Source organism: Medicago truncatula, chromosome 6 (assembly GCF_003473485.1).
Source record: "Medicago truncatula cultivar Jemalong A17 chromosome 6, MtrunA17r5.0-ANR, whole genome shotgun sequence".
Lineage (NCBI taxonomy): Eukaryota > Viridiplantae > Streptophyta > Magnoliopsida > Fabales > Fabaceae > Medicago > Medicago truncatula.
Genome location: NC_053047.1, coordinates 15,266,493 through 15,281,535, shown reverse-complemented (window position 1 = coordinate 15,281,535; position 15,043 = coordinate 15,266,493). Strand labels below are relative to the sequence as shown.

Sequence of the window (15,043 nt, the reverse complement as noted above, 5' to 3'; positions counted from 1 at the left end):
AAAAAAAATGTATTGCCTTTATTAATACTAGTGTCCAGACGGGCACTCCCGTCTGTCCGCTTTTTAATTAATAGGTATATATAAATCTATGATTTTTGGTCAAAAATAATAATATCTCAGATTTAGTTCACATGCACTTTTTTCTTTTCTATAAAAAGAGAGACCAGAAATTGTAATTATAGTATGATTATATCTTTTTTTTTATAATAAATATAATATTATCTTTTGTTAAAAAAGAAATAAAACTTTGTGATTATGATAAAAAAAAAAAAAATTAAATAAAAGTAATTTTGATATAAACAATTTAGAAATTATTTTTTAAAGACTTTAAGAAAAAGCTATAAATCAAGGATGAAAAAACATTCAAGTTGAAAATAATTCTGCATGTTAAAACAATTTTTTTAATTAATATGGTCAAAAAGATATGGAACAAAAATCTTAATTATTTTAAACCATTAAATGTAAAAAAAAAAAAAAAACTTAGAATTTTTTTATTATAAAATGAATTTTTTTCTATTCTATTGAATTTTTTTTCTAAATTTTTCTTATTTAAGAAAAAAATCTGAATAATTAAAAAACAATTTCAATTTTTTTCTGAATTTTTATTTCAAAAGAAAAATCTTAATTTTTTTTCCGAATTAAAAAATTTTGGAAAAAAAATCTGAATATTTTTTTTTAATGTTTTTTTAAAAAAAAATTATTTTAGAAAACAATATTTGGATAAAAATATGAAATTTTATCTATTTTAAAATTTTAGGAAAAAAATCTGAATATTTTTCTAATATTGGAAATTTTTTTATTTTTTTATCAATTTTTATTTTAGAAGAAAATTCTTAATTTTTTTTCGATTTATAAAATTTGGAAAAAAATATGAATATTTTTTAATGTTTTTTTAAAAAATTTTATTTTAGAATACAATATTTGGATAAAAATCTGAATTTATATCTATTTTAAAATTTTTGGAAAAAAATCTGAATATTTTTCAAATTTCAGAAATTTTTTAATGTTTTTTGAATTTTTTAATTTAGAAGAAAAATCTTAATTTATTTTAAATTTAAAATATTTTTGGAAAAAATCTGAATATTTTTCTAATTTTTTAAATTTCAGAATTGTTTTTGTGAATTTTTTTATTTAAGAAAAAAATCTGAATTTTTTTAATTTTAAAATTTTTGGAAAAAAATCTGAATATTTTTTTAATTTCGGAAATATTTTAATTTTTTTTCTGATTTAAAAAAAAAAAAAAACAGAATACGTACAAAAATATTAACTATATATATTAGTTTTTCCGGTGTTAGTCCATCTCACATTAGTTTTCATCTCCATGGCTTTTCAAATTCTAAGTTTTTTCACTATTTTTATGTTCATGATAATTGCACTCAAAATTAGGAATCATTACAAAAAATATGACTTCGGTAAAAATATACCTCCAGGGCCATGGAAGCTACCCATTTTAGGAAATATTCTCCATCTTGTTGCAACAAACCCACCTAGAAGATTAAGAGATTTAGCCAAAAAATATGGACCCTTGATGCATCTTCAACTTGGTGAGATCTTTTTCATTGTTATTTCTTCACCGGAAGTTGCAAAGGAGGTTTTAAAAACACATGATATTATCTTTGCATCAAGGCCTCATCTTCTTGCCACAGACATAGCATCTTACAATTCAATGGATATAGCTTTTTCACCTTATGGTGATTATTGGAGACAACTTAGAAAGATTTGTGCTATTGAGCTATTAAGCACAAGAAGAGTCAAATCTCTTTGGCCAGTAAGACAAAAAGAGATCAATTCTCTCCTAAAGAAGATTGCTTCAAATGAAGGATCAGAGTTCAATCTCACTGAAGAAGTTATGTCAACGATGTATACATTCACTTCAAAGGCTGCATTTGGTAAGAAATATTTGGAACAAGAAGAGTTCATATCAGTTGTAAAACAACTTATAAAACTTGCTGGAGGGTTCTATATTGGTGACTTGTTTCCTTCAGCTCAATGGATTCAAAATATATCTGGATTGAAGCCTAAGCTTGAGAAGTTAAGCCAACAAGTAGACAGGATACTGGGCCATATCATCACTGACCATAAAGAGAAAATTTCAAGAAGAGAAAACGAAGGTTTGCCTGAAGCTGAGGAAGATCTGATTGATTGTCTCCTAAAATTTGTGGAAAGTGGCAGTGACATGGATTTTGAATTAACTATTGATAATGTCAAGGCTATAATTCTGGTATTCACATTAAATATCTCTTTAATTTTTTTATGTATTAAGTGATTTTAAATTGTTGTTGCGGTAAATAAACTCCCCAAAGAACAAATTGTTCATCACCTGATTTCGATTCATGGATAGAACAATTCTTGGACGGACTTTATTTACCTGGTCAAACTCCGGATTATCAGGGACACTTATCCCCGAGAACCAGAGGGTTATTAAAATTGTGAACTTGTATATTTCAGGATGTGTTCTCTGCGGGAAGTGAGACTGCAGCAACTACTGTTAATTGGGCAATGGCTGAGATGATAAAGGATCCAAGAATTTTGAAGAAAGCACAAGCTGAAGTAAGAAATGGATTTGATAGGAGAGGAATGGTTGATGAAGCTACGATTGCTGAGTTCAAATATTTAAAATCAATCATCAAAGAGTCATTAAGATTACACCCTTCCGTTCCTCTCCTTCTTCCAAGGGAAAGTCGAGAAGCTTGTGAGATTAATGGCTATCGTATACCTGTAAAAAGTAGAGTCCTAATAAATGCTTGGGCAATGGGAAGGGATCCTAAATATTGGAATGACCCAGATAAGTTTTATCCTGAAAGGTTTATTGATAGCTCTATTGATTTCTCAGGAACTAATTTTGAGTTCATTCCATTTGGTGCTGGTAGGAGAATTTGTCCCGGCATGAACTATGGTTTGGCTAATGTAGAGCAGGTCCTTGCACTTTTATTGTATCATTTTGATTGGAAACTTCCCAATGGAATGAAAAACGAGGAATTAGAGTTGGGAGAAGAGTTTGGAGTTACTATGGCAAGAAAGGGTGACCTTTACTTGATTCCCATTACATCTCATCAGTCGCTTGTAATCTAAAAAGAAGGAGGTTTTATAAAAGTTGTACTACCTGAAGATTGAAATGTTATGTTAGCTGTTGTTTAGAGTGAAATGTTATGCTACATTCTGGATTTACCATAAGTAGCTTATTTATACTTGTTGTTTATTGTTTAAAGTGAAATGTTATCTTATTTTCATTTTAGTGGGTAAAGAAAAGTTTAGAGGCTAGCAGACACCCTGCTACTTCTTATTTTCATCTGAGGGTCTTGGCCCAGTCCCCCCCTCTTTTGTTTGTTTCCTCTTTTTCTTTTAATAAAGTTTAGAGGCTAGCAGACACCCTGCTACCTCTTTTTGCCAAAAAAAAAAAAAAAAATCATTTTAGTCGATTACTACAATTTCTTCTTTTTTTGAAAGAGCCCATTACTTCATTTTCCTTTTCACAATACTGCATGCTTTGTTAATTTGAATGTAGTCGCTTTAATCTTGTAGAACTCATATGTGATTTTTCTGTAATATGTGGTTTTGGACGGGAGTGTAACACCCCGAAAATTACATGTAATGATTTAATGAAGTTAATTAGAAGAATTCTTGATTTTTTTTATAATAATGGTGTTATGATGCTAGAATATTATGTTAGCTATGAAGAAATATGCATATGATGATTAATGACGTGCTATGAGGATTATTATGATGAAAGGGAAAAATAAATAAAGTAATATAGAGGCGGGAGGTGTAGAATAGAAGTTTTAATTAAGTGGGGGAGGAAGAAGTAAAAAATAATATAAAATAGAATGACAGGAATAATATTATGAGGTTAGCCCATATATAAATAGAGAATTAACAATCAAGGTTGCCACTTTTGCTGAAACGTAGAAGCGAGAGAAGAAGAGAGAAGAGGAGGAGAAAACCCTAGTTTTGGAGAAGAGAGCCGGGAAGTTGTGACTTCGAAGATTCGAGGTAAGGGGGAGATTCTTTGCACTTTAGGGTATCTTAATCCATGATGGGAGGGTTGTATTAAATTTTAATATATTGTTGTTGTTATGGTGTTAATTTGAATGAGTTAACAAAGAGGAATGAATTAAAAGATGAGGTTGAAAGATGAGAATTGAGGGAGAACTAGTTTAGGTTTTGAATTGAGTTTTTAGTCCTAAAAAGGGTGGATAATCTGGTAGGTTAATGAAGAATTAATGTTCTAATGATAGGGTAATAATATGGTGAAGATTAGGTATGATTTTGGTGAATTTATAGTAGAAAAATGGAGCCAAGGAGGCTCCCATGGTAGAAAATCGCAGAAAAATCTGTGATTTCAGCATGTCTAATGCTGTCGAAATCATGAGGCGATTCCAATGATCATGAGGCGATTTTGACAGAAAATCTGTAATTTTAGTACGCCTGATTCTGTCAAAATCATGAAGCGATTTCACAAATCATGAGGCGATTTTGATAGCAAGTGTCAAAATGTGATGCTTTCAAAACATAAGTTAAAATAAAAGAAGTGATCCTTAGTTGGGAGGACTTTAATTAAGGGCCATGAGAGTAGTTTCATAAGCCATAATGTATTTTAAATAAGACGAGTATCAAGAGTATTAGAGGAGAACTAAAGTAAGGATATGGGTTATTCGATTACTGTAATGATAGAAAATATTTGATGAGCCTTAAACATAGTTTAGGGAGAGGGAGACATGACTATTATACGGGAGAATACGGAAGGATAGTTGTGGTAGTCGTCAATGACAAATGAATTTCCAATGTAAAGGTAAGAGTCGTAAACTATTAAATCTAAATGAGAGAGTATTCTTAAGTGTCATTAGGATTGATTATCTCAAAAATCAAAAGAGATTAGGTAGTGAAACGATGAAGGACTTAGAAGCAAAGTAGAGAGAGTTGTGAGAGGGTAATTCAAGAACTAATGAAGATGAAAATAGTAGTCAATTAGAGTAAAGGATAGATGCAACGATGAGACTATATGAAGAGTAAGAACTAAGGTAAATTAAAGAGACACGATGGTAAGGGAATAAGGTAATAAATGACGTTAATGAAGTGACAAAGTATGAAGTAAGGTACAAGATATGAATGGGTTAAAGAAGTGAAATTACGATGATAAGAGGGATTAATCGAGTAGATGGTTATGGGTAGTTGATGAGGTTAAACATAATAGCCTTAAATACTAATGAGCGTAGGAAAGTTGTTAGGTTGTAGGGAATAAGAGTTAATATAAGCGGTAATGTTAAAGAGTTGATGAGGTGCATATAAACGAGGAGAAAGATAGGTGGGTTAAAAGAACGGATAAGATGAAGGACTGATGAAGATATGAATATCTACTTTATTATTCATGTATCCAAATATATGTTATGATGTGAATTCTCACCCCTTTGTTGTTGTTTGTGTATTTTGTTGTCTGTACCCTTGGGGTACAGATATTCAGGACGAGGAACTTTAGATTTGCGAGATGCTTAGAAAGTGACGATGGGGGACATACCGCCGTAGCTATTATTTGGGATATTAAGTAGTCGAATATAATAGATACGTGCTTTGATCTGTAACACTTGGTTCGGTTAAGCGTTGAATGTCCTTAAATTATAAAGTTGATTTAAGCACTATGATGTTTTAAGCTATTTTTCCTAAATAATGTTAAAGACAAGACATTTATAATTATGAAATTTTATGAAGTATCTTCCGTTGTTGTATCTGATTCTCTATTATTTTATTAGTTGAAATATGAATGAATGTGTGACATCCTTTTTCATTAAAAGCATGATTATTATTATTATATAAAATTACCGTCGGAAATTAGGGTGTTACAGGGAGCCCCTAATACTACCCAAAAATAAGGGTCCATTGCAAATGACCTACTATATCTTCTTACCCTAAATTATTCCTTTTCCAAATCCATGTGTCCAAGGGATTTTAATGACTTTTTAAGATTTTACAGACTTTCAAGATTTGTAATTTGAATTTCAAGGGATTTATATTCTAAGATTTTAAAAGACTGTCAAGATTTCAAAGGGTTTATATTAAGAAGTTAATTGTGTTTTTCCTAGATACTTATGGGATGTTTTTATTTTTTTCCAACATTGTACTATACTATTATATTCATTTCTAAAATGTATCGTAATAAATTTCTGCCAATTTTTTTTTTTAAGACGACTCTATGTGTAGAATTTAGTTTGAAGTAGAACCAATAAATGATTAAATCATTAACTTCGCCCCTGAATTCGTACGGATCGGCCAAATTCGTCCCCTAATTTTACGAAATATCAAAATAGTCCTTAAATTTGTAAAATGTCAGTCAATTTCGTCCCTCCGTCCAAATGAAGTGTTAACTCTAACAACCTGTTGTTCGCTAGATTTATTTTATTAATAGTTATAGGTGTGCATGTGTGTTGTTTATATGTGATTATTTGCTTCCTTGTGTATTTGATGCAGGATTAATGGATTTTTAGCATAAAAGGGTATTTTGGTATATTTAGACTAAGGCGTATTTTTATTATTCAGCGTGTGTGGGTAAAATAGTCATTTTTTAAGAAGATTATTTTTAGCGTTTTCGTGAGAATTATTATTTTTACTAAGTTATTAGTAAGTTGGGGTAATTAATTAGAGACGGTAATTATATTTGTGAGGAACATACATACCTAGACGGTCGTGCCTATTAGGGCCGTCATAAGGTTATACGTTGAAGGTGAGAAAAGGGGCGCAATTTAGAGGGAGAACATTTCTGATTTTATAAACTTAGAGAGAGAAAGATCATAAGGAAAGGAAATGATGGGGACATGACACACTTATATACCCTCTGCGTGCAAGTACCAAAATACACTTTTGTCTTATACGTGCTTGACTTGATACCGATAACTGAACCTGCTTTACTGACACTGCATGATAATATCCTTCGTTATATTTATCGCTCATGGACACCTGTCCTCTGACACGTCCGACTGATAAAGTTCAAATATTGACGAGTGGGATGCTACAAATCTTCCCTTCAATCGGATTGATTAATCTAGAAGTTTATAAAAATATGCGGGTATGGAGTATAAAATATTGTACCTATTTTTGGAAGACCGGATGTCTCTTATATATATAGGCATCAAAACAAACTACCAGATATCTTAGGTTGGTTCCATATGTTTATTGTGCTGAATAGGTGTACAAGAACCAAACCAATTGGCTCGATTATTTTTTACGTTCGGATTCAAACAAAATCAAAATTAAACACAATGTAAAAACAAAAGAACCAAATCAAACCAACATATTATTCATCAATTTAGTTTGAAATTCATGAGAGAAAATATTTTTGAATCAAACAAAACCGATGATTTTTTAGTGGTTTGGATTTTTTTCCATCACAAACTTAAACCAAATCAACTTGTTACCCTTAACGCTGCATAAAAAAAACTAGGTTTAAATATGAACTCTTAAAATATTAGTGCTGAGGTTGTTCACGTGAGACGAAGTGGCACTGGCAATTAACTTGTTCTTGGTTTGGTCCAATTTGTCATTTCAAACCGAAAGAAAATTTGATTTGTTGATTCCTAAAAAAAAAAATTGGTTTGTTGATTTTAGTTTCGGAGACATCTTACTTTTCTCTTTTAAATTATAGACATTATAAAATGCTTATTTAAAATCAATTAAGTGTGGTCGAAGTATTATATCATCATTTATTATATTTAAAATCAATTAAGTATGGTGGAAGTATTATATGATCACAACCAGACATTTAAAATCAAGTATTATACGATGTAGTACTCTCAAAAGAATGTCAATTCTAAAATAAATTTATTCTCTTCTTACAATGCAAATCTAGAACAATATTAAAGCTCAAATTGGGAGAGGTATCTAACATGCATATGAATCGTCTCTTTCATTTCATTCAACTGGTTTAAATCCAAAATAGTCACTGTTTGCCAAGAAAGAATTGTAATCAACAAAATAGATGCACAATAAACTTTTCTAGATTAAAGGGCATGCATGTCCAAAACAATCCATATGTTGTCGACAATAACAGCTACCAAATTACACAACAAGACAAGACAATTTTCAAAATTTCCCTTAAAGTTTGGTAATCAACCTTTTCAATGGTTCTAGATATCTACAATTTGTTCCCTTCCTCACTGTTTCCTTTGTTCGCTACTGTATTCAACTCCAGTGTTCTTTAATGCTTTCAACTTTTTGCAACTCATGGGTTAGGGTTAAAACGTTGAAATTTATTTTCCATTTGAGTTAGAGTCTTGTGAGACTCTTGTTATTTCCATTGTTGATGTCAAAGACATGAATATTTTTTACAATTGAGATAAGTTGAATTATTTCCGCTGCTGAAGTATAAATTACTATTGCATTATCGAATGATATATGATGAGTTTTGTAACATCCTTTAATTAAATCTATTCTTGTTATTAATTAAATCAAAGTCGGGATTTAAGGTGTTATATTGACCCTCTAATCTAAAACAAGTTCTTAGAATGTCTTCTTTCAACCTAATTAATTTTAACGGTGTGTCCATCAATAGATAACGGTGTGTCCTGACAACATTCACTCTAACATCTTTTTTATTCACTCTAACATCTTTTTTATTGAGTGAAATTTATGTAATTCAAACTATTTTAAGTCTCGCATTAACCGGTGAGATATACATAATTTTTTCTCGATAAGAGAAAATGTTGAAAAACAGTGTTAAAGTGATTGTTGCTATCACTTTTCTCACTAGATAAATACTAGGCCATGGATTTCAAGGAATGGGATAAATGACTACTTTTCCAGTAGCTCTTGAGGTTTCTAAGTAGGAATAAGCTTCAATGACCTCAGAAAATGGCACAGGAGTCTTGGAGTCAAGAATTGGCTTCAGTTGACCACTTTCAAAGTAAGGTCTCAACTTCTCTAAGATAGATCCTTTAGAAGTGAGCACAAAGAAAATAGCTGGTGGAAATCCAGGAGGTACTATTGTCACTACTTTGCCACCTTCCTTAATTGCCTTCATAGCCCTATCAACTTCCCCTACATCACATAGTATCAAAATGGATGAACATTTTAAAATGGGAAATGTTAACGAGTCCTCTAGGACACTCTTTAAATATTTAAAGTGGTAATATTTTATGAAAGTTTGTGCATTTATTGCATTGGAAATTGAAGTCTTTACTTTTTTTAAATAATACTCTCTCCGTTCTTTTTAATTGTCACTTTTGGGTTCTTTACACAAACAAAGACAACAATTACATTTTATTACTTTTGATACAACAATTTATCTTTTTCCTATAATAACCTTCATCATTTATCTTTTTCTCTCTCTGCAATAAATAACCAAGAATAATAAAGGCAAAACAACATTTAATGTTGTATTGAACTTTGAAAGTGACAGTTAATTAGAAACAAAAAAATTCTACAAAAGTGATAATTAAAAAGGAACGGAGGGAATAATTTTTCATTGGGAATACTTAAAGAGTACTCAGGAACACTCATTAACAAAACTATTTTAAAATATTACTCTAGTATTGTGGATTATTAAATCCGTATAGTCCAACAATGTAGAAAATTAAATTAAATATTTAATGAATGCAAAGATAGAGAAAAGGAAACATGGATAATCTTTATAAGTGGACCATAAGTGGTCCACTGTGGATCAATACTTAAAAATTATTTAAAACTTTAATGACATTAGATGTTGTCTCTTGATAAATTGATCTTCTCTAGTTTAGAATTGAAATAACAACTTAATCGGTATATATTTGATTAAAAAAAAGTGAAAAATAAATATGTAATTAGTATCAAAACCGACATCGATTAAGTCATTATGTTAATCGTAAATATAAGAAGGATCATAAGTTTTTATTTTCAAATAGTATCATCGACCATCGTTAGAATTTATGTTGATTTCCTGTACTAATCCACACGGGACCACTTATGAAAGAAAAAAAAAACTAAAGAAGATGTCTGTAGAGACATGTATGTACAAATAAATAAATCTTACCTACTCCATCATACACTACATCAAACTTTTCTGGGAGATCTTCAAAGTTCTCCTTTGTATAATCAATTGGCAAGTCAACTCCCAACTTCCTCAAAAACTCGATTTTTCCAGTGCTAGAAGTTGCTGCTATTTTAGATGCACCATAAACATGTTTGGCAAGCTGCAGCCAAATATATTAAATATATTTTTTGTTCCACAATTTATTCTAATTTTCAGTTTTGCTCCTTAAAACATACCTTTTCACTCAATTATTAATACATACTACAATTGATATATCTTAATCTCTATCATAAGTTTTTTGTTTGTGGTCCTCTAATACTTGATGAATATAATACTTTATTTATGTTCAATTAGTCATCTTCATATGATATGGAATAAAACAGAGAATATTGTATAGCTTTTAGTGTGGAAGATTTGGGTACCTTTTAAAGTTCAGCTTTTTTCTTGGCAACTTTTGCTAGATAGGATCCCTTCTCGTCTTAATCTTTTTAAGCGCTACGTGATTATTGATTTAACGAGTATTTCTTGCGAGGTGTGTGTGTGGGTGGGGTGGGGGGGTGTGAGGGAGTCGGTGGTTCACTTGTAGAGTTGCATCTATGATCTGGTACTTTGTTTGTAGGTGGTTAGGGTGGGAATGGGTCCTCCCGAATAGTTTGTTGGGTTTGTTTCAGGTCTTTGTGTCTTTAGGGGTGGGTAGACAGTCGATGATAAGTTTTACTTTAATCTGACATTCAACTGTGTGGTCAATCTAGAAAGCCCGTAATGATCTAATTTTTGCTGGTAAGCCACAATAATTGTTGATCAACTGTTTGAAAGGATACAATTCCAATCTTGGAAGTGGTTCTTTTGTAAACACATGAGACATCGATGTTCTTTCTATGAGTGATAGGTGGAGCCGATCCTCTGTCTACGCCAGTAGTGTCCATGGTGGTGGACAGAGTTGGATATGATCTGTGCTTTGGTAGTTCGGGGCCTAGTCTTCTGAGCTATTTTGTACGGTGTTTGGATCCTTCATTTTCTGTTTGCTTTTGATTTTTCTCCGATGTTTTTGTGGTGTTGTTTGGTGTTTTATCCTCTCGCTAGGGATTTGTTTCCTCTTTTATATTTTTGTTGTTTGGTGACCCTCTATGGTCGTTGTATCAGGAGCTTTCTGGGTGTTCGGTGTTTTGGCGTTTTGCCATACTCGTTTTTTTATATGTGTATATATACTATTTGCCATTTAAAAAAATATATGTTGTCAAAAGTGTTATTTCTTTTGGAGATCCAAGTCGCAATTTTTGCAAAGTTAGAATGCATTTAGACCAATATATTTTTTCAACTTTAAATATCAAATCTAATATGAACTTAAGTCAAAGAATAATAAGTAATGCAAACTCTCCATAATAAAATATAAGAGAAAGGTACATGTATTTGGCTCAAATTTAGATCAAATACATATAGCTTTTTGTTTATATTTATTTCTAGAGAAAATGTTAAATTCAATTTGATTATACATCAATTAAATACAAACCTGAATAGCAAAGCTTCCAACTCCACCAGCACCTCCCAAGACAAGGATAGATTTGCCAGCAGAAAGCTGAGCTCTCTCAAGTCCTTCATAAGCTGTCTCCATAGCTAAAGGAATGCTAGCAGCTTCAATGAAACTTAGATTTTTTGGCTTATGAGCCAATAATCTCTCTTCAGCTATTGTATACTCAGACAAAGTGCCAAGAATCTTTAGGTTTGAAAGTCCTTCCTCATTGATGTCACCATATATTTCATCACCAACCTTAAATTTCACCACTTCACTTCCCACTTTGATTACTATGCCAGCAACATCAAAGCCTGGTACAATCTTCTCACACAACAAAATAATTCATAAAGAAAAATATGAATGTTTTTTAAGAAAATGGCATGAGGAGAATTATTATTAAATGAAGTGGCATTAGTTATGTTTTTAAAAAGTTATTATGATTCTTATAAACAATTAAATGATGTTATTTCTTATGAACTGTTGTTCTATAAAATATAAATATTGACAAATAGCTATTTACTACATAAAAAATGATCGTTCATTTATAAAATTAAGAAGCAGGAGTACCAATACACCTCATTTTGTGAGTGTACCGTAGAAGTTCCCATAATATAATGGTTCTAAAGGAATTTTTAACATTCGTCCTTGAGATTATAATGCCAAATTCTCATCACTTAATTGACCCTTCATATTCAATTTTTATAAAAAAAAAATATCACTATCTTGAAATATAAAATTAATGACAAAAGTTTTAGACAAAAGAATTACTAATTATCGCGTCACTTTCTTTTTTATGAATTGGACATCAAGGCATTGCAAATGGGCGGGGTGGGGAAGGGTTTTACCTTCCCCGTCTCATATCCTACTCTCATATACTTATCCGTTGCACTATCCATACTCAGTGGAGATGAGAAATCGAATCTCATCCTCGTCTGCAATGTGTTCGGGTATCCTCACCCCATCTCCATCCCCGCAGCGGATAATTTTTTTTTAATAAGAATAAAAGTATTTTTCAACCCCGGGCACAATGTTCTAATGCATTATCCGCAAAGAGATGATGATGATATCGATGACTACGGTGAAGAAGAAGAGAGAGAGGCCGAGAGTGTGAGATATGAAATTAGAAAAAAGAGAACTGTGATAAGTGAGTGTCATCTGAAAGACTAAGACTATGATTGTGTGAGTGAAATGATTTAGGGTTTGAGTTTCTATTTATATAAAAGGGATAATAAATTGATTTTTTTTTTATTCGGGATGGGTTTGGGTATGGGTTCAGGGTGGGTATCTACTCTCCGTTACTCGTCCCGTACTCGTGTTTTAAAATAAGGGAAAACTCAAACCTAGTCAAAGCAGGAAAACCCCATCAAATTGAGTTTGGTTCAGATCGGTACCTGCAGGTATGAGTTTTGTTGTCATACCTATTTGTGATAGCTACAAATATTAATTCCTCAAACTCGATAGAACCTATATGGGTGACAAAATTCACCCTCAAGAGAGGTATTAATAATTTTCCTCACAATTGTCTTATTAATTTACTTTTAGTAGTGAATCTCAAAATACTCTTCAAGGTTCCCTGAAAAAAAAAACCTTTAAGGTTGTTTTTTTTTCTTTTCTCGCTTTTTTAGTATGTAGAAAAAAAATATAGTTGCCAATAACAAAATCTCATATATTGCTTCAAAAAGAAAAACAAAATCTCATACAAGTGTCATTAAACATGTAATTTTGACTGTCTAACATATAAAGTGTGTTTAGGCATATAATAACTTACCAAAATAAGCTGAATTTTCCTTCAAAAAATAAAAATAAAATAAGCTGAATTTTCTTAATAGGCATATAATAAGTGATTTTAATAAAGATAACCAAATACTAACATAGAGTTGTTATGACATAAAACAAATAAATTCTAAATTAAACTTTTACAAACACTCATGATTTCAATTAAAGAGAAAATTAACATACAGGTAGATGAGGATCAGTCTCCTTGAACAAGGCATGCATCCTCTTGTAATCCACAGGATTAAGGGAAGCAGCAACAACCTTGATGAGGACTTGATCATCTTTGAGTTGAGGTATGGACCAATTTGGATGTAACTTTAGAATATCTGAAGCCTTTCCATGTTCAGAGTAGAACCAAGCTTTTGTATGAGTTGGAATAGTAATATTAGTAGGATCATTTCTTGAAACTTCTGTGGCCATATTGATGAGTTATTTGGAAGAGTGAAAAAGGAAGGAGAGTGGCCCTCTAGTGCTCAAGTGATAGATATGGAATCATGAATGTGGACATTATATAGACTCTTGGGTTAATTAATATATAAAGCATTATTGTACTCTAATGGTCTAATGTAACTATAGTTTATAGTTTGGTTGATGAGTTAAAGGATATTGAGACTCGGAATTCGAGCTCTAAAAACTAATCTAACCACTAACTTATCAACATTTATTTATCCAAAGTAAAACTTTTGTCATGTTTCATTTTTATAGCTAACATCATTCTTTTTCTCTCAAAAAAAAAAATCATTATTTTCTTTTACTTCCTTTGAAATTTTAAATATTTGTTTAGTGACATATATAAGACATTCAACTTTATCTTTTTATATGTAAAAGTAGGTCTGCATTATTGATAAGTTAATTATTTATTAGATTTTACTTGGTCAATATTTTCCATGATATTCTATCAACCGAAAAAAATATTCCATGATATTTGCATTAATTATATACTAATTTTTTATATGAGGATTATATTTTATTTTTTAATCTCCGTGCGCATAATTCAGTTGGTAGATGTCAGAATTCCAATCTAAAATCTCTCACTTATTCATTTTAAAGGGTGAAATTCTGACCAATATTAGACTACTTGACCAATATATATTATGAAATAAATAGAAGATTCATTGCTACTTAATTTTTAATTTTTATACTTCAGAAAGGTTTTTACTTAATCATTATTAATAGTAATTTTTTTTAAATATTATAAATATTTAAAATTAATATTTTTTGGTTACGTTTTCTTTGGTACATATATAAAATTAAGATTAAACATACAGCAGCCAAGACAAAGGATAAATATTTTAAAATACTACCCACTACCCAATTTTAATGCTGAATTATTAACCTGCTACTATTCAATTGTATTATTTTTATTTTTTTTGGTCAGGCAATTGTATTATATTTATTCCTTCAAAAAAGTTGTATTATATATTTTATCTATAATAAACATTTAAGTGCGTTCAATTTTTATAGTAGTTCTTTAAAAAAAAATTATAATGGTTGTGGAGTGTTACCCATCCTTTTTTTTTTTTTTTTAAGGAAGTGTTACCCATACTTGTCCACTCTAGTATTTGTTTTTTTTTTTGTGCAAGATGCATTTAAATCATTTATGGTGTGTTTGGTTGGCGAGAAAGAGAGTTATAAGGAGAGAAATTGAAGAGAAATACCTCATTTCTCTTGCGAGCAGCAAAGAAATAGAATAGAGAGAAAAAAATAGGAATGGGACCCACCTGTTTTTCTTGCTCTCTCCTCTCTTCCATAATATAGTTTAT

General features: G+C 30.7%; 2 protein-coding genes across 2 annotated transcripts; one reads left to right on the top strand and one right to left on the bottom strand.

Annotated features, from left to right (window-relative positions):
• The first annotated feature begins 1,321 nt into the window (after positions 1-1,321).
• Positions 1,322-3,247, top strand: LOC120576136 (cytochrome P450 71D11). The gene is made up of 2 exons (XM_039827150.1): positions 1,322-2,221; positions 2,449-3,247. The coding sequence occupies exons 1-2, from the start codon at positions 1,322-1,324 to the stop codon at positions 3,070-3,072; spliced, it is 1,524 nt and encodes a 507-aa protein (XP_039683084.1). The 3' UTR covers positions 3,073-3,247.
• A 5,234-nt stretch (positions 3,248-8,481) lies between these two features.
• Positions 8,482-13,774, bottom strand: LOC120575844 (2-methylene-furan-3-one reductase). Its single transcript, XM_039834926.1, has 4 exons — positions 13,464-13,774; positions 11,502-11,825; positions 9,992-10,151; positions 8,482-9,021 (listed from the first exon to the last, which is right to left on the bottom strand). The coding sequence occupies exons 1-4, from the start codon at positions 13,698-13,700 to the stop codon at positions 8,756-8,758; spliced, it is 987 nt and encodes a 328-aa protein (XP_039690860.1). The 5' UTR covers positions 13,701-13,774; the 3' UTR covers positions 8,482-8,755.
• Positions 13,775-15,043: the final 1,269 nt, after the last annotated feature.

Bases quoted from the DNA above. Each gene is read 5' to 3' on its own strand.
- LOC120575844 (XM_039834926.1), bottom strand. From the start codon at position 13,700: ATGGCCACAGAAGTTTCAAGAAATGATCCTACTAATATTACTATTCCA. The intron at 11,826-13,463 runs GTATGTTAATTT...TTGTGTGAGAAG, and splicing joins AGACTGATCCTCATCTACCT to ATTGTACCAGGCTTTGATGT. The intron at 10,152-11,501 runs GTTTGTATTTAA...ATTTGGCTGCAG, and splicing joins TTGGAAGCTTTGCTATTCAG to CTTGCCAAACATGTTTATGG.
- LOC120576136 (XM_039827150.1), top strand. From the start codon at position 1,322: ATGGCTTTTCAAATTCTAAGTTTTTTCACTATTTTTATGTTCATGATA. The intron at 2,222-2,448 runs GTATTCACATTA...TGTATATTTCAG, and splicing joins ATGTCAAGGCTATAATTCTG to GATGTGTTCTCTGCGGGAAG.